The 19,224-nt window shown below is 46.9% G+C and overlaps 1 protein-coding gene across 4 annotated transcripts in view; it reads right to left on the bottom strand.

Moving 5' to 3' along the window:
- FSTL4 (follistatin like 4) overlaps positions 1–16,296 on the bottom strand; it is a 431,619-nt gene extending 415,323 nt beyond the window's left edge. For 3 of the 4 annotated variants that reach the window (XM_039471889.2, XM_074381541.1, XM_074381540.1), the window contains exons 1-2: positions 16,028–16,296; positions 7,999–8,134 (exon numbers count right to left, since the gene is read on the bottom strand). In XM_039471889.2, coding sequence (XP_039327823.2) covers positions 7,999–8,124 — 126 coding nt within the window. In that variant the 5' untranslated portion in view covers positions 8,125–8,134; positions 16,028–16,296. Of the gene's footprint in view, positions 1–7,998; positions 8,138–16,027 lie in introns of all 4 variants that reach the window. The other variant, XM_074381537.1, reaches the window with a different exon arrangement.
- Positions 16,297–19,224: the final 2,928 nt, after the last annotated feature.

The following is a 19,224-nucleotide window of genomic DNA, read 5'->3' as shown; positions in this document are numbered from 1 at the left end:
TTGAGGGTGCCCTTGAGGCAAAGGCAGGACTGGGGATGCCTTAGGTAGCGGCACAGACAGGCGGCCGGCAAATAAGTGATCCAGCCCCAATAGGAAAAACCAACTGGGGGCTTTTAAAACAACAAATATCCTGGGGGAGACAGTGGCAACATAAAACACACAGGGTGAGTTAACAGGGTTCCGTGGCAGGTGAGGAGAACAGTCATTTCTCCCAGGAGCCTGCCTACGCTGGGAGCTTGCCCCACCACTAGCCAAGCAGGCCACCAGAAGCACTGAGGACTTTCAGCCCGAGCAGAAGAGGCATCCTCTGAAAAGCAGGCCATGCTTCAGAGGCCCAGGGCCCTGGCTGGGGCTGAAGCCTGGGTTGTGCTGCGGACGTGTGTCGCCTCTGAGGCTAGGCCAACTCCCTCACAGGTGCAGAGGTGCTGTCAGCTGTGTCATGGGCTGGCTGGTGTTCGCACTGATTCCCTGGAAAGGACTTTTGCAAGATATAGAATATGACTTCCCTTCTCAATCCTTAAACACACACACACACACACACACACACACACACACACACACACACACAGTTTTCAATCTAGATTCCAAATAACACAAAACCTTAAACTTCAAAGTATTTTAATAAAAGCAGCAGTAGCAGCTTCTGTCTCCAGCTAAGCCCTCCAGAAAGCCGAGGCCCACTTGGAACAGAAGAGAAAAAGCCACGGGCTCAGTGTCTAGATGCAGCACCAAGCACGCTGACAGGCGCAGCCTTAGCCCGGTCCTACCGACCAGGGAAAGACAGTTCTCTCAGGGTCTCCTGACCAACACCAGCATCAGCTCTCCCCACTCCAACCCCCGTGCAAGATCAAGCTGCAATTCACCCTGTGATGGAGGGAAGACCCCAGCCCTGCAGGCCACTCACACTCATTCTTCACCTCTGCCAAGGGCACACATTCCTGGCAGGAGTAAAACAAGGATGATTTTTATTAAAAGGAAAGAGATTGGGTTTCTCTTGTTCCACATCTTCCTAACTCAAGGGAATTCCCCCAAAGAATAGCTACCCATCAAGAGAGAGGAAAAGCTGATAGACAGACGGCTTCTCAGTCACCTGGGCACACCTCTTCCCTGCAACACCAATGTGCCCGCACCCACCACAGTGTCCTTGGTGTCACCTGCTCAGAGCACCGGGCCCAGATACTCCCACATCCTCCATGTCTAGATCTAGTATGTTCCACCTCCCAGGTGGCTGGTGACAAGACAAAGCCCGGGAGCCAGTGGAAGAGACCACAGCTGTGGAGGCAGAAGGACAACGGCTCTGACTTGGCAAGACCGAAGAGTAGGGCCCGCTCATGTGGGCCTTGTTAGAGCCTGACTGACACAAGTATGACATTTACTTCCATCCAAATGGGAAGCAAGAGCAATAACCCACGAGGCATAGGGAATAAATCAAGCAGATGATTGGGACTTGGCATATCTGTGCTGCCAACTCCCCCCAAAATGGAAATTGGATCCCCATTTACAATGCATGGCCTGATGTCCTGATTACAAGGGTGGGAAGTTTCCTAGAGGAGTAGAGATTATTTAGCAACAGAGGCATAAATAAAGTAGTTAGATGAGTAAATGCTAAATTAAGAGGAAGAAAAATAATGGTTTTCTGTGAACTCATAAATGCTCATTTTCCTGGGTCACAGAACTTTTCAGGGCCAATTAAAATTCTGTCAACTATGATCTCAAAATGCTAAAGAGGCACATAGTGCACTCACTGGTACAGGGTGGAAGGGCTGGCTGGAAGCGGTGGAGAGGACACAGAGAACAAAGACGGTGACTTCCCCTGCTCAAGGACAGACAAAAACAAGACTCCAAAACAGCGCACCAACACAGCCATGCTCATCCCCAAAGCAGGCTAGCTGGCCCTGGGGACAGAGACGGGGCAGGACACCAGTACAGGAGCCATGGTGGTGGTAAGGGGGTGAGTGTGCGTTTTTGGTCCTTGGAGCAGGGGGTGTGGGCTAAGCCTCAGCATTTAAAATCACCTCTCTCAAGATTTAAAACCACCTGCAGACAAACCAGGGGAAACCATGGGTTTTGAGAGTGAGGGTTACCTGTGCAGCTGCTTGAAAACAGGTGAAAATGACCCTAGAACCCAGGTAGTTTAAGTTCATCTTTCCTTTCACCGACCTGCCCCCTAAGCTAGTCTCATCAAGCTGTTTATCAGCATGACTACAGCCTGCCCATTTATCTCCTTTTCCTGACTGCAGTCAGCAGCATCATGTCAGCAAGAACCAAAAAACAGGCCAGGGTCAATCCAACTGGGATTCTTCTTCTTGTGTGTATGCATTAGGGGAGGCAGGGGGGCTCCTCTAGGGCTTTTCTGCCCAGTGTCCCCCAGGATCTGAAGTATTAGCATCACCTGGAGCTCAGAATCTCAGGACCCACCTCAGGTTTGCTAAATCAGAATCTGCATTTTAATAATATCCCAGACCATTCACAAGCACATTGCATCTCAAGAGGTGCTGGAGCAGGGTACAGCACACTCCATTCTATAAATGGGAATAGGCTCATCCCGATGCCCCTGAAACCTTGGTAGGTCCTGCCACCATCGTTTGCCTTGAAAATTATGAATGTACTGATAACGTCTACAGGCGGGAGCTTGTACCCTCCTCCTTTTACCTGAAAAACTAATATCTACATCCTCTGATTCTGAATCATCATCAGAAAACTCTGGCTAAGTGTTGGGGACCCAGAGAAGCGGCCACCACTTCAGCCAGCACCACACCTGCAGGGGAAGTTCTGAATCCTTTTGAAAGGGATTCAGTTATCTCAGGGCTCCAGGGCCCTGGGGAGAAGACCATTCCCACCTCTTGCTGAGAGACCTTGCCCAGGGTCTCATTTTCTTTGAAAGCAAGTAAAATGCTAGAGTTTGCAATGGTGAGTATCCCAAGGGTGATGAGGCAGAAAAGGCACGAGAGACACTGGCAAGCCTGTACTGCAGGCGAGGCTGAAGAAAATGCGAACATCCAGCCTGGACCCCCATTGGTTCACAGGGAAGAGGGACTTTTTTATTGATGCCCACAAACCAGCTGAGGGCCAGGGTGAGTAGAGATACCAATGGGCAGATCTAAAGCCCTATTAGATCAGCTGTTCTTCCCCAGTAATCAATCAAAGAGCACAGTCAGGGGTGTGGGTGGTGGGGAGAACTTTATCAGAAAGGGTGGCTGGGGGTAAGGGGCACTAGTGTAAAGACAATGAATACATAAGAACAGTGAAAGGGTTTTGGAAAATTTTAATGCCCAGTCTTAGCAGGCCAAGTACTACTGAATGCCCAACCAAGACAGACAGAAGCAACGGAGCATTTAGGGACTCTGCCATTTGATGTCCTCGCAGGCACAGGAGTGCCACACCTGCTGTCTGGGTCTGGGGCCAACACTTGGAGCAAGGGGAAGGGTTTGGTCAGTCAGGGTAGGATCAATGCGGTCTTAGGCTGACACCTGAAGGCAGGGAATCATCACATATTTCTTCTGCAAAGACTTTACTTTGAGAGAATTTGCCAATATTGAAAACCCATGGTGTCTGAGCTCAAAACCTATCTCTGGTCTATAAGCACTGAGGCATATGAGGTGACAGTTTAAGAAGGAATCAGTATGAACACTCACAGGTACACAGTACATGATGTATATACCATAGGTAAGAGTCATTTAGAGAGAGTTCAGTAAAATGCATGAAAGATATATAAGGCCGTGTAACAGCCACCATTCAATCCCAGAGCCCAGCGAATGGGTGATATGCTGGTGCTGGAACACAGCACTCAGGCCCCAAAAGTGGGGTGGCTCCCACCAGAGCAGTCAGGCCACAAAAGTGGGGGGCTCCCACTGTAGCACCCAGGCCCCAAAAGTGGGGGCTCCCACAAATGCCTATCTCTCAAAAGCAGATCAGCTCTCTGGAGGCTGCTACGATATCACTTCTCACCCTTTCCTTGTTCCTTGGTTTCCCCAAATATAAAACCCAACCAATACTGATTTTACTACTATATTTATTTAGGCCAGAGTACAGACAGTCCCTAACTTAGGTGTGGTTTGACTTAGGATATTTCAACATGACAGTAGTATGAAAATGATACACATTCATAGAAACCATACTTTTAAGTGCCGATACAACCCTTCTGTTTGTCACTTTCAGTACAGTATTCAATAAATTACATACGATATTCAATGCTTTATTATAAAATAGGCTTCGTGTTAGATAATTTTGCCCCAACTCTAGGCTAATGTCAGTGTTCTGAGCATGCTGAAGGCAGGCCAGGCTATGCTATAATGTTTGGTAGGGTAGGTGTATGAAATACATTTTGGACCTATGATATTTTCAACTTACAGTGAGTTTATTTGGATGTAGCCCCATCATAAGTCAAAGAGCATCTGTGTAGGACAAAGGGGGGAATATAACAACATTTCATTATTTCAGTAAATTGTACCTCTCAGAATTGTTCCCTCTGAATTCAGAATTCCATTAGCATTCTAGGCCACGTTCTGCCACTCCACTCTTGTGAGAGAGGCACTCCACCCAGCTGTATTTCTTTTTATCTGTGTCTGTAAAACGGTAAACTCCTTGAAGCTATTTCCCCCGCAGTCTTTGTACATAAAACAACAATTTAACACTTGCTGTAATTGCTTTAAAAATATGCACACACACACACATTGGTCATTTAATTTTTATTTACCCTTAGGTCATTCAAGTAATTGGTATAATAACTTTAAAGGTAAATCAAATCTTATTAACACTTTCTAAGTACTTTAAAAATCTGAAGTCAATGAGTATTTGTATGAAGTATTACTATTAGGAAGAAACACACAGAAACGTTTTAATATCTGGTTCCTGAAAAAGATTTTTGACTTATTTAGAGTCTCAGGAAACTCTGTTGGTTTTGATTCTTCCAGGAAATAAGACTGTCTGAGGAAACTGCTAGAGGAGTTTAATATGGTTTAGGCTGTGAATTATAGATACATTAATAGCTACAATTCAAATGAGAAACTACCCAGAAACTATAACGCGCAATGACTTTCCTGGTTATTAGGATATTAGGATGCCTGCAGGCTGCTCACAGATTTGCTGGGGAAACCATCAAGGTACCCCGCTGGGAGTGAGCCTGCTGTGCAGAAAGGTATGCCCTGCGCTAAAATACCTCACGGTCTGGTCCGAATTTTGAAAGGACCAGAGTGACTTTATGACCAGGACCAAATGTCACATAAATATCGATTGGCTTAAAAACACATTGAACCTCTATTTTGATGGTAAAATTTTTAGGCACTCTGGGGAAGAGGAGATAAATAAGATAGGCTCTAACCATATGCTAACGTAAAAATAAAAGAGGAAAAAAAAAGAGATAGGAAGGAGTAAGAGTTCAGAAAAAGAGAACAGAGGTGACCAAGAGTAGTCAAAGAAGGTTCTAAAGAAAAGGTAAGAACCAGAGCAGGGCCCTGAAGGAGGAGGAGATTCAGATGTGGAAAGAAGAGACAGCACGCCCCGCAGGAAGCCCCTAGTGAGCAGGGGTGTGGAGGTCCATGGAGGGATGCACGGAGCACAAGCAAGGACTGCAAACAAACCTGTTACAGTCAGTGTTCCGCTCTCTGGGTTTTTCTTTCTTTGGGTTTTTTCTTTAGCTTTTTTTCTTTTTTTCCAGACATGGTCTCGCTCTGTCACCCAGGCTGGAGTGCAGGGGTGCAATCATGGCTTGTTGTAGCCTTGACTTCCCCAGGTTCAGGCGATCCTCCCACCTCAGCCTTCCAAGTAGCTGGGACTACAGGAGCGCACCCACCATGCCCAGCTAATTTTTGTATTTTTAGTGGAGATGGGGTTTTGCTGTGTTGCCCAGGCTGGTCTTGAACTCCTGAGCTCAACTGATCTGCCTGCCTTGGCCTCTCAAAGAACTTAGATTACAAGCGTGAGCCACCGCCCCTGACAGTGTTCTGTTCTCTGCAGCTAAACATTTAACATAGGCCATCCTATGCTGCAGGCCCATTCCCATTATCGTCGTCTCATTTAATTACTCTCAATGAGTAGAAGTTATAATACGGCAAAAATAAAAGCTATAGCAAAAAATATATATATGATCAATAGGGCAGTAGTTCCTGTGGCGCAGAATCTACAGCCAGGCGTCCCCAAACTACGGCCCGAGGGCCGCATGCGACCCCCTGAGGCCATTTATCCGGCCCCCCGCCCCACTTCAGGAAGGGGCACCTCTTTCATTGGTGGTCAGTGAGAGGAGCACAGTATGTGGCGGCCCTCCAACGGTCTGAGGGACAGTGAACTGGCCCCCTGTGTAAAAAGTTTGGGGATGCCTGAACACAGTCATCAATTCCCTTTCCTGAAGCAGCAACATTCCTGGACTTGGAAGACAAAAACTACCTGAGAGCTGGGATTGCAGGGGAGCAAAATAACAACCCCCAAAAAGCCTTATTTCCTCCCAAGAACCAGCATCTGCTCCTTCTTGTTGGCACACAAAGAATTGGGGTGTTAACAGCTAAGACAAAGAGGCCCTGGGTTGATATCAACTTACCTTCAATTTACCTCCAGCTAAATCTCACCTTAATTAACTTCACACTTTTATTTGAAATAAGTGGTTTAAAACAGTGGGCGGATGAGCCCCAATAGTAAGAAGACTAAGCATACCTATGTGTTTGCCTATTTGCTATGCTATTAAATATTCAACAATATATGTGTAGGATTTAAGTGATCATTTTTCCTTCGTATGGATATGAGTATACTGATAAAGCTGTTCCCATTAGGGAAATGCTGTTCTCACCAGCAAGCCAGCCTCCAGACTCTTTCAAAAGAGCATTAAGTTGCGTCCTTCATGGATTTAGATGGCAGAGATAACGTTTCTATTTAATAATCTGCTTACCACAAAAGCAAGGCACACTAACTTCAGCAGGAAAAGTGTACATTAAATTACTTCTGAAGCTCCCCAAAGATTAAGGCTTGTAGGTTTGGGATTGCATTACAATTAGGTAATAATGGAAGAGAAATCATGTCTTTTGATCAAATAATGCATTAATCCTACCCTACACAGAGTAATCTTATTCACTCTCTGGGAATGTTGACTTTTTGAGTTAATTTTTATTTCTCATTCCACAGGACAGGAAACAGGAACAGAGAGAAAGAGAGCGGCAGGCATCAAGGAAGACAATGGGCAGAAAAGCACCCTGAAAAGCTCCGTAATAGGAATTAATATTCATTACAGCACAGAGAAAATCCCAGGTGGTTTTAACGGTAGGATGTAGTCATTTCTTAAGGTTCAGCACACAGAAGGTATTTTCTGCAGAAAAAATTACACACTGTCCAGGAACCCCAAACTCATGGGACCTACTACTTTGGGCTGGGCCAGGTTGCAGCTTATGAATGCTCTTTACTACTTAAGACCAGGGTTCACCAAGCAATTAGCAGAACATCCGGACTCTCCAGGGAGGTATTTGAGAACAAGATTTTCAAGCACTTTAGAAGCATTTCTATATACCTAACATGCCATTAATCATTCTTATCTGTTCATTAAAGCACTCTCCCTTAGGACCTCCACTTGCCAGGTCTTTCTCAGCCTGGTGTTTTTTATCTATATACCTGAAAAGTAGTCCATTTCTTTTCAAGTATATTTTATAATTAAAAATACTTCATTAATTCACATGGGTGTGCTCCAGCAATTAGTCTGCATTTTCAGAGTTTTATTAAATATACAGAAAGGCCATTCTCTTGAGGGTCTTTGTAGAAACTAACCAGGCAACTCAAGTTTGGTTTCGGAATACATTTTCAGCATCTGAAAGGTTTCAGAGCTATTACTCATGTTGTGTTATCAAACTCTTGTCCGTATCCACACACGTTGCCTTCTTCCGTCCCCCACCAAAAAGGGAGTGCAATTTCAATTCACTTATGATCTAATTGATCTAAACTAAAGGTGGAGGGGAAATCAGATACTGTAACATCCGAAAGCAATTAGTTTGAAATGTCATGTCAGTTGGGATGTGACTATACCTCTGCCTGTGACTCTCCGACACCCACGTCAGGGCCTCTGCTGGTTCCTGCGTCGGTCCATCCCAGCGCAGCTGGCAGCGAAGCTCCAAGCAGTGTGAGATGCAGCCAAAAGCCTCCTGGTTTCATTTTGTTGAGCCTGCTGAAGAAATGACAAATGCTGGGAATAAAACATTGCGAGATGGACATAGTAAGTCATGGTGAGTTAGTATGTGTTCCCCAGAATCAGATAACCTGGGTTTAAATTCTGGCACCAAACTTCTGTTCTACCTTGGAGAAGTTACGTGACTTCTGGGCCTTAGTTTACTTATTTCTAAAATGGCAATAATATATACAGCAAAAGGCTTTTTTGAGGATTGAAGGAGTCAGTGTCAGGCATAGAGTAAGAACTCTATAAATGCTATCTCTTATGTGGAAACCCATTTGAAATGCCACCTACAATTACATCTATAAGAACAAACCAAGGTGAGGCAACTGGGTCACCTCTATTAGGTTGCCATATATCCATCCACACCTCAGTTTTCTGAGAAAGCACCTGAGACTGGGCACACAATTAGTGCTGCAGAAATGATGATTATGGCTGGGTGCGGTGGCTCACGCCTATAATCCCAGCACTTTGGGAGGCCAAGGCAGGCGGATCACTTGAGGTCAGGAGTTTGAGACCAGCCTGTCCAACCTGGTGAAAACCCATCTCTACTAAAAATACAAAAATCAGCTAGGCATGATGGCTGGCTCCGGAGTAATAATCCCAGCTACTCGGGAGGCTGGGACAGGAGAGTTGCTTGAACTCAGGAGGTTGCAGAGAGCCAAGATTACGCCACTGCCCTTCAGCCTGGGCAACAGAGTGAGACTCTGTCTCAAATAAAAGAAATGATGATTAAGAATTACGTTATATCTCTGGCACCTCGTTTGCAGCTGACGTCTCAGTTTACAATACAGTGAGCTTCAAAATGGCATCATAAGGTCTAATAACTTAGTTTCAAGACCAACCATTTTTGCAGCAGAATCTAAGCATTCAATGATAATGGAATTTCAATAACCTTTAAGGTGTTTCCTGAAGCTCACTTGATAGCATTATTGTATACAGTCCTAAAAGGCAAGAAGTGGGCAATTCAAGGTAATCACATAATTACATGGATGAAGAAACTAAGGATCAGCTACAACAAATATCCGAGTCCGAATCATGTGCTAAGCATTGTGCTTAGGAAATGAGGACACAGACAATTTTACTTGTCTAGTAAGCTGCACTCGTTTGGAAAAAGTCTTCCACTGTGAATGGAGTCTAACCATCATTTCAGTATTCTGATTAGGGAACATAACCAGACACAACTTATTAGGCAGTACTCAGAACTCTTACTCAAGGAAATTTTAGGGGTTACTGATTTCTGCTTGTACCACACAATTTAGTGCTGAATCACATAAGGTCCACACTGCATCCTGATCTAGGCTGGTGAGATAAAAGTACTGGAGCTCCCTGGAGGCCAGCACCTGGCATGAACTGGCCTAGGGCTGGTCTAGAGCAGACAGCCAAGTCAGGAAGAACTGGGTGCTTGAGGGACCGGGCAGTCCATCCCAGCTCCAGCTCACTCCCACAGTCAACAGCTTTGGAGCCTCTCTACTTTAGACAATGGGGTGGAAGTTGTTGCAGTCACTAGTGCTGAGGCCAGGGCTGTCTAACAGTGACACTCCTGCCACATTCCAGGTTTTGTTTGGCTGTCATCCACATCCAAAGAGAGCTGCCTCTCCACATTTGCTTTATGTCTCCAGCTTGAGACAGAAATGCCCACAGGGAGGAGAAGTCAGACTCAAAATTGTGGGCCCGTAACACTGGCCTATAAAAAGGCAAGGTTATAAGTATGACCATCTTTGAAGAGAAGGTATCTGCTTGTTTTAAAAAGAGTCCATAGGCTCCCACTCCTATGTCTATTTCTTCGGTCACTCATCTTTGACATTTGTTGACAAAGCTGAGCTACTAGGGAAAGAGTCTGGGTAGCCAGTAAATATAATCTGAAGGTTACAGTCTTGCCACCAGCACCCGCCCGACCCTCTGAGGAAGGCAGAGTTGAGTGGAATAGTGTCGCTTCAGCTGCCACCCAGGAGAGGACGGTGAGGACCGCAGCAGTTATGGCATCCCTCCCCAGTCGCCTCTGCACTCCTAATCCAGTGCTCCAGCTAGGATGTGTGAAATCTTACAGGAAGGAAGAGCAGGAAAAAAAAAAATCGTGTTCAGCACTAAGAGAGAATAAAAATGTCTTCCCCTAACTGCAACCCGTTTTTCTAAAAATAAATAAGGTAACTCCCTATTCTCCGTAAGTGATCCTCTTCTGGATACAGAGCTAGTTTCCAGAGACTGCAGAAAGCAGCTAGTGGATTTTTGGAATTTTTCACAGCCAGCTATAGGAATTTAAGCTAGAACCAGAAAGATATTGCTTCTTACTCTCATTAATTTTTTCCTATTTATGTACTATCAAACATTGCTCACAAGAGTAAGCACACAGAGTGAGGTCTACCTTTCTCCCTTTCCATGCCTCCTAGCTCACATAAACTAAAAACAGCAAGATAATCCTAATTTATTCTAGTTAATGTGCAGATATCAACTCCTGGAGTTATGAAATATACAAGCCACAAAATATGGTATTTAACTTTTAATCTGCTTTGTAATCTAAGACCAATTATGTTTTACGTTTTGGTGCTAATGGGTAGCATTAAAATAAAATCTATTCATTTCAACTGTGATTTTGGCAAGCACCAAATCAGTTCATAAAAAGATGCACCAAGACTGCTGGTTTCTGAGTTGTGTTTCCGGAGCCCCAAGATCCAAGCATGGAGCTCGGCCTGGAGTTGCCTCTAGTTTTATCTCGTTTGTGTTTACATTTCCTGTAAGATTTTATTTGGAAACAGGAAAACACATGAACCAGGCCAATAGTTTAGTAGAAATACTCCTGGGGAGCTTGTTTGTAAAGTTTAGCTCGGTCTGTCTACCACTAACTCTGATTTCATTTGCACTGTGGATGTGTTTTAGATGTCATTTTATACTTGTAGTGATTGACAATTCATTACGTCTACAGCACCAACAGCCTGGAAATTTACAGCTCAAGTTTTATGACAGTTCACTTCATAAAAAAGAATTAATATTGGGTCTAAATCAATTTTGATTATCTGTCTAGTAACCAAATAGAGACTTATATAGCAATTACGACATGTCAGGTACTGTTCTAAACACTTTGCAGGTATTAACTCATAACCCTCCTTTTTCTACTCTATGATGGTGGCAATGATTATCCCACAATCAGATGACAGAGGAGATAGGGTCACAGAAAGGTTAAGGACTCTGCTAAGGCCATGTGGCAAACCAGTGGCAAAACTGAAATTCCAAGGCAGGCACACAGACCCATGACACCTATTCTCATAACTCCTACCTTCTGTGGCCTGTCAACATTTACCAAGGTTTTGTTTTGATAAACAACTGTCTTTAGTATAATGAGGAAAATCTAGAGGCAATAAAATAGGAGGCCCTGGCCCCAAGACTCTCTTTTCCTCTGAAAGCTGCCGAGAGCTGCCCTCCTCCTCATGGCTCCGACCAAGGGGGAAAGAACCAAGCTGCTCGCCCTTAATTTCCACACTGGGATGGGGGCCCCTCGGCAGACTCTTCTCAGTCCTCATTGCTGCTCTATGTATGGACCAAGAGAAAACATGGTGGAAGGAAGGGAGGGAGGGAAGGAGGGAGGGAGAGAGACCGACCATGAAAAGATGCACAGAATCTCTGGCAGGTGCCCCTCAGCTCATGGACAGCACCAGCATGATAAGGCTAGTCACTTTGGAGAACTGAATCTGTTAACACATTAATTACTTCTCAAATCAAATAGCGCTACCAGCCTTCAGACAGAGGTGAATGCAAGAATATCCCCATTATAGAATTGGGAAGATGCCATCCATAAGGTCACAAATCCCCCTTTTTAACCTAGAGCTCCTTTTGAGCTCAGTTAAGATTAATAAGTTTCATTCAATCCTTGCTAATCATAAGTATTAATTATATAGCTATCTGGGACTGCCCACATATAAACAGCTGAGATACTTTTTCTTCCAAACAAGTCATAAAGTACACTGACTTGATACTTAAGCCATCTTGTTTGGAAAGGAGGTATTTCATTGCTTCCCCTGTGGTTTCCTACCTGAGGTTCCAGATTCACCCAGTCAGGAGAACCAGGTGCTAAACTGGCTGCTGCACAGATAGGATACCAGAGGACCAGAAGGTGGAGGAATCCATCCAAAGTTCGAGCAGAAATCAGCGGCCAGGCCTACACTAGAACCCAGGCATCCCACCCCCAGGGCAACTGTTTGGTTCCTTATATTATCGCACACTTACATCTAGAGTAGAATTTTGCATTCTCTGTTTAGAGAGGCAGATTCTGATTTTCTCAATGCTGGGGGACCGCCACTAGATCCTTGTGAAAACCACTCGATTTTCAGGTGTTCTAAAATAAGCTGATATCTGTGCTATTATTTATCTGTATTTAGAATTATAGAGGTACTACAGTTTGGTATGAAGTAACATTCCAAATGCTGGCTTGCTTTTTGAAGAAAGTTGAAAAAGCATGACATAGGAATACAAATTGTTAAAGAGAAATAGGTCTTCATATGGAAAATTCCAAAATCTTCTCCACCCGGAGAACACACACAGGCATGTAAGCTGTCTTTACTGACCAAGTTCACAGGACAAAGAGAAACAATGCCATTAAACTGGCAATGAGTTGAATACAAACTTCTCTTTCTATTATAGGAACCAGCGCTGTTGGGAAGAGTGGGAATTCTGGCCCCCAGAGTTTCGGTGGCATTGTTCATCCATTATTCTCTCTCTTAGCCTCTCTCCCAGAACTCGCTAACTTTACTAAACTAGCCATTAAGGATTAGCCATACAGAAATGGCTTCTCTTTGTAACCAACAGGACCAGAAATTGCCTTGAAGAGAACGTCAGGTTTGTGGCCCAGAATCATCTGCATTGTCAATCTTTCCAAATGAAAAAGTATCTGCCCTATGCACACTGTAGGTGTGTAGCATTTTCTACATGGCATGTTGGCAATCCGCATAGAAAAATCAACTGCAACCACCAAACCCTGGAATTCTCTTCTGCATGCCTGCTCAAATTTAAAAGGAAAAAAAAAAAGCCACATCAACTTCAACTTCAAATCATGAAGCTGTATGGGATCTTCTGAAAGGCTTAGGTCCCTAGTGTTGATTTGTGAGTGTTTTAGAAAAAAAGAAAGTGGCACAGATTTCCTAAGACAGTCCCTAAATTATCAACCCAGGGAAATTAGGCATGGAAATATAGCAAGCTAACCTTGCAGCAAACCATAATGAAGTAAAATTGCATTTCCTATTAATTATCTACTCTATATCATTAGTTAATTCTTCCCCAGCATTTGATAAATTAGATGCCTAAATTATTCTACGTGCCATGTATAAATCTATGATATTCCTATTTACCATGAAGTTTAACACAGACACACATGTGACTTCCAATAACCTTTATTGTTCCAACCTTCAGGTTATACCTCCTAAGTACCACATTCTCTTGACTGCAGTTGTATTTTATTTGAAGTTCTTTAAGAGACAGAAAATGTAGAGAAAGATGTGCTCTTGAAATATCTAATTGAATTAAGCCAGGAAGCACACAATTGACCACATATAAGCAACTCAAGAGGTTGAATTTACAGAGAAACACTCAAACAAGGCAAGGTAGGAATTAAGGTAGTTTTACCAAATAATGACTATTCAATGCCAGTCTCTGAATATAGTGTTAAGCCAAACAAAGGATCATAACATGAAGGTCACATTTAAACAATTTTACAGCCCTTAGTAAAAGGAAAAAAGTCCTCGGTGACTGACTGGTCATGCTGGAAAAATCCAACCTCCTCTTCCTTCAGTCATCTCCAGGGCAGAACCAAAAGGATGAAAGTTCTCCCAGTACCCAGAAAAACAAGCTGTCCCCTTTCCGGAAGAAAAAGAGCTTTCCTGGAATCAACAAAAATTGAGGATGATCATAAAATAGTAAGAGATAAAAAAGCACTAGGGCAACTCTAACGAGCAATTTTAATACATTTCATCAAAGTGGACTATTTTCTGTGTGAACTTTGGCTCAGCCTGAAGTCTTGGGAGAGGGCAGTGCCTTCTTTTCCTAGGATGGGAGGCAAAAAGCTAACATTTAACTGAGTATGGCAGAAACGGTCTAGTGATGCTGCAGTTTCTCCTTCTTACAACGCTAAGATGGGAAGCAGACACGTGCGCTGTAGGGCATCTGCTCAAGGGTCCGGCTTGAGCTACTGCCCGAGAGTTGCTACGGCTCTGGAGTCTCAGAAGTCGCATCATTCACGCCTCTGACCATTCCCTTCCCAGGTGAACCCCTCAGCAGACCCGGACCCAGAGCCTGTCCTGGGGGCCAGGCACAGAAACTGGCGCCCGGCCCCCAGGATTAAGACGACCCTGTTAAAAAGCATCCCTGGTTTCCCCTAAATTTGGCAGTAGGAAAATAACTTGGGACTTTGAAGAAGAGTCTTAGTCACTCCGGAATCCATCTTCTCCCCTCACAGATTGTGATACAGGCCTGGTGAACATTTTGGCTGGCAGTTACCTCGCCACCTCCTATTGAAATTCTGTTTACGTTTGGCCCAGAGAACCTGGACGGATGTTTGTATCTCGGGGGCCCCATCTGGAACAATTCCTGGTGCACAGGCTTGCAACAAATTTACGAAGGGAACAGACCAAGCTGCCGGCGCTATTTGTCACCTGCGGAAAGCTCGGCGGAAGCGACACCTAGAGGGGAGCGGCGGACTGTGGACGCGCCATTCATCAGTGTCGGGGGCCGCGGCCTCGAGCGAGGACTGCTGCTGGACAGCGCCCCGGCACCCGCTCTCCCGCCGCGACGCCGACCTGGCCTGCCCGCCCCTTCGCCCCGCGCACTCCCAGTGCACTCGCTGCGCTTCCAGAAGGCTCGCCGCGCTCGGGAAACCGGGAAACCTCACTGCCTCGGCGGCTTTCCGCTCCCGCAAGAGTTGCGGGCGCGAAGTCCTCAGGTGTCAGGCCTCAGGTTGGCGCTGCTTTGTTGGCTGCAGGGAACCCGAAAGACTCGCGCCGTGCTCGTCCCCAAACTCGAGGTGACACGCGTCCAAAGCGGAGTGCTGTGCCTGCCTAGTCCAGGTCTCCCCCCCGAAACTCAGAACTCGTCTTTGCTTTGCGGGCGCAAGGAGGGCGGAGATCATCCACAGTGTCAGCTCTCTTAGGACCAACCCCACAGCCCGAACGCCAAACGCCCCCAACACATTGCTCCCTAGACACCCTCCAGCGGGTACCCCGGGCCGCTCGCTCCGGGCAGCGGCCGGCTCCGCATGAGCAGCGCTGCCGGGTGCCTGGAGTCGGGTCGTGCCGGAATTCCCTCCTCCCCAGCCTCCCGAGCAGCGGACCCCGGGGTATCCCGGGCCAGGCGAGGCGCAGCTGGCCCTTTGGGCTGCAGCGAGGAAACGCAAGTTTCCCCGCAAAGCCGCTGGGAGGAGGTGCTGAGAATGCCTGCCCCGCGCCTCAGCCCAGAGCCAAGGGCACTGGGTCCTGGCCGAGGGGCCGCTCTGGGTGCTGAGCCCAAGAGCGGCGCCTGCAGGATTTCGGGGCCGGGCGCGAGCTGCGGGCTCGGCCCGAGCGCTTCTGCGTGGCGCCCCGCTTGCCAACCGGGTCACTCCTCTCCCCACCGCAGACCCCGGCCACGAGCCTCGGCGCCCCAGTCTCTACCTCGAGTCCTGGCCTCGACCAGGGTAGCCCTGCCGAGCCCTGGCCCGGTAGTCCCTTGCCCGCGGCCAGGCGGGCAAACTTGACTCTTCCGGCGCGGGCAGTGAGACAAGCAAGCGCCCGCGCCGGGCCCTGCAGCAAGATGCGGGGCTACGGGCGCCGGGACCCCAGTTGGGCGCAGCGGGACCGGCTGGTGGCGGTGGCAGCGCCAGCGGCTTGGCACCCTCCCCACGCCCGCTCCCGAGCTGCGCCCGCGTACCTGAGACGGCTGGGGCCAAGGGGAAGACCAGGTGGTTAGACTCGGGCGGGAGGGAGGGAGCGCCCCGAGGCGGCTGCGGCGACCTGGCCCCCGCGTCCTTCGGCTGGTCTCTCGGGCTGTCGGCGGGTCCCGGGCTCGCTGGAGGCTGTTGAGGCTCCAGTTCCCTGAGCCGCCGTTGCCCGCTGCTGTGCCACCGCCGCCGCGGCTGCCCTATTTCTGCCGCCGGGACCGGAGCCCGTGACGTCACCCTCCGGGCCCCGCCTGCCCAATCGCCGCCACCTGTGCGCGCCGCCCGCCCCCCCCCCCCCCCCCAGCCGGTCAGACCCGCGCGGCGGCCACCGCAGGTGCGCGGAGCAGGCGGGCGCGCACGCGGGGCACGAGGACTCGGGAGCGGTGGGGCCATCTAGGGCCCGGAGGGAGGAGGGCCGGCGTAGTGCTCCTGCCTCTGGCTATTTTGGAGCTCGGCAAGTAACAACCTCTCTTCACCTCTAGTCTCCTCCAGGCTCCTTTCCGGGCCAGGTTCCCCAAGGCTGTGCTCTCCAGACCCACGGGGTGGGGTGGGGGTCTCTGTATCCAGGGCCATTGCTTGTGGAGCCCAGGCGGGCCGGTACACCACAGCAGGAGAGCTGTCCCTGGGGCAAAGTGGGTGAAATCCCCCGCGGTTGAGACCCAACAACCTGTGAAACAGCTAAGTTTTTTTTTCCGTCTTTTCTGAATCTTCCCTCTTACAACTACAGAATCTTAAGACATTCTGGGCATAGAGCGGGCAATCCCGAGTGACATTTGCCTACCTGACCTAGCTGGGCCCAGAGTGTCCCTTCTCCCTTAGAACAAGACATTTCTCCCTCCTGATCCCGTCCCCAAGCCTGAGGCTCCCAGGCTTTTCTGAATCCCTCTTTAACATTCACAGCTTTTTGAGATCAGTCTTGGTTCCTGAATAAACTGGAAACACCTGGAAACACCTTCGTAACAACTAGGGCTCCCCAAATGGTCATACTGTAGCCTCAGTCTGGTGGGAAACTTAGGAGGGAGCCCCTACCCAGGCCAGACTAATGGCCAGGAGCCTTTCTGAGGACCTGCCTCCTGTTCTGGATGCGTGGGCACCAGGGGCCTTTCTAGCTTAGGTGAACAGTGTTCTGCCCATGCCTCTGTTTAATTTCTCCTGGCCTGGGGGAGGTGACAGAGGGGATTTTCTGAGGATGAAGTTAGTTAAATATCAGAAGGGAAAGAATAATGGAAGGCTGACATGAAGAAAGAGGGGTTACATTTGTTTTTTCCTTCCACGGATTTTCCTGCAATTGAACCCCTCCTATGTGCAGGCACTGTGCTATTATTAATAGTTGCTAGAGACACAGCAGTAAATGGGCCAGCATGGTCCTGACATCATAGTTTTGGTCTGGGGTCCAGCTCTCCCTCTATTACTGCCCAGCTATGTAATGCAAAGCCAATCATATCTCTGCTAGGTATCAGTTTCCCCACTTGCAAAATGAAGGGTCGGACAAAATCTGGTTGACTTCCCATGTGGATACCATGATTTGTACTCAGAAGGATAGAAGCTACTCCATCCTCAGTGACCCTGGGCTTTAGCCAGCGTGATGCTCTCTCGGATTTGACTATGAATCTTTGCCAAGGCCACCATGACTGAACTTCTGAGGCTGGCTAGGGGCCAGATTCTCCACAGCAGCACTGGGAAAAGGGTGGCACTTTTCATCTTGGGGAACAGAAAAGAAAAACTGAGCATAAAAGAAAGCAAAGAAGTTTGGAAATGTGCTGTGCCTCCCTCTGAAATTTAATTCTAAGTCTGTGGTCGGGAAGGTACACCATGGCTTAGAGGCTGGATTCAGCTCTCCTCTCAGACATGAGGTGTTTGGAAAAGCAGATTTCTGTTCTCAGCTCTGATCACAAAGTCCCTGAGTCAGCCTAGTGGCCTTATTGCATAATCAAAACAGGACTTTTTGTATTTTTTGTTTTTTTAATAACTCAAGGTCATATGTAAATCAGGGTCTATAGATTGACCAAGATCAGAAATAGCTCTGTTTAATGCACTGAACAGGCACTCAACTTCTACAAGCTTCCCAAAAAAGTAAAAGAAGGTAGTTGCTGCAAACCAGATGTATGGAATATTCCATAGAGAGAGTGCTAACAGCTGAAGTGAGCTGTTGTGACTACCGTGCATAAAATAAGAGTGAAATTAAAAGTCACCTTGGAATGAGAAAGGTGAAGTGTGAATGACAAAATAAAACAAGGCTCCAGGGAAGCATCATCAGATGCCAGTAGACCTTGACACCTCTTTGAATTGCTCTGTGCTTTTACCTCTCAGTGCAAATTTTTGTTTAATAGTGCACCCCAAATTGGAAAATAGGCTAGATTTCACACAGAGAATTTCAAAATTTGCCTGAAACCCTGTTTCAGAACTTGCAAGTATACTGATTCTCAATCGCCAACTTGGATTCTTGGGGAAAAAAAATTGGTTAAGTTTAGAATTTCATATAATTCAATAAGTTTGGAAAACAAGAACCAAAAGAAAACATAAATTCCTATTAATGCCCCCAGTCCCACTCTCGTGATTGGTGAGTGGTTCAGCCAGAGACACACACAAACAAGTTAATATGCTTTTACAAGATCAGAAAGTTTAAGCAACCCAAATGTTTTTTTACTTTACCAGTTTAAAATCTTTTTTTCTATTCTTACCAAAAACACAACCATATGATGAAAAACTACTGCCAAACAATGTGTGTCTCTTTTAGGTCATTTCAGATTACAACTGCACATCAGGATACCCAGAGATGACACGTAGCCATGGGGATCAGGAGGAAGCAAGGCACTTTCTCCTGATCCAAACAAAAGTATCTGTTTCACTAACTGTGAGTCAGCTACCCCTGGGAGTCCCCACTAGGCTGGTCAAACATTGCCTAGAAATACCCACTAGAAACCAGCCTAGGAAGTCATGTGAGAAGGTGGGAAAAGGCAAGAAACAGTCTTCCTGGTCTTGCATAATTTAGCATTCTGCTGCCTGTTCAAAAAATGATTTTGTAAGTCTTTAAACCAAACCATGCAATTTACTAAAGAGTCAGCCCTGTGCTTAGGAGAGCCTAGGATGGGAGTCACGAAGAGGGGACCTCTCTCCTGCCGTAGCCTCAAGGGCTCAGTGAGCCTGGGAGAGTCACATCTTTTCCAGATCTTGTTTTCTCTTCTCT

The sequence above is a fragment of the Saimiri boliviensis genome, chromosome 1 (assembly GCF_048565385.1).
Source record: "Saimiri boliviensis isolate mSaiBol1 chromosome 1, mSaiBol1.pri, whole genome shotgun sequence".
Lineage (NCBI taxonomy): Eukaryota > Metazoa > Chordata > Mammalia > Primates > Cebidae > Saimiri > Saimiri boliviensis.
The sequence above is the reverse complement of the archived record's forward strand: the minus strand, read 5'-3'. Positions and strand labels throughout refer to the sequence as shown.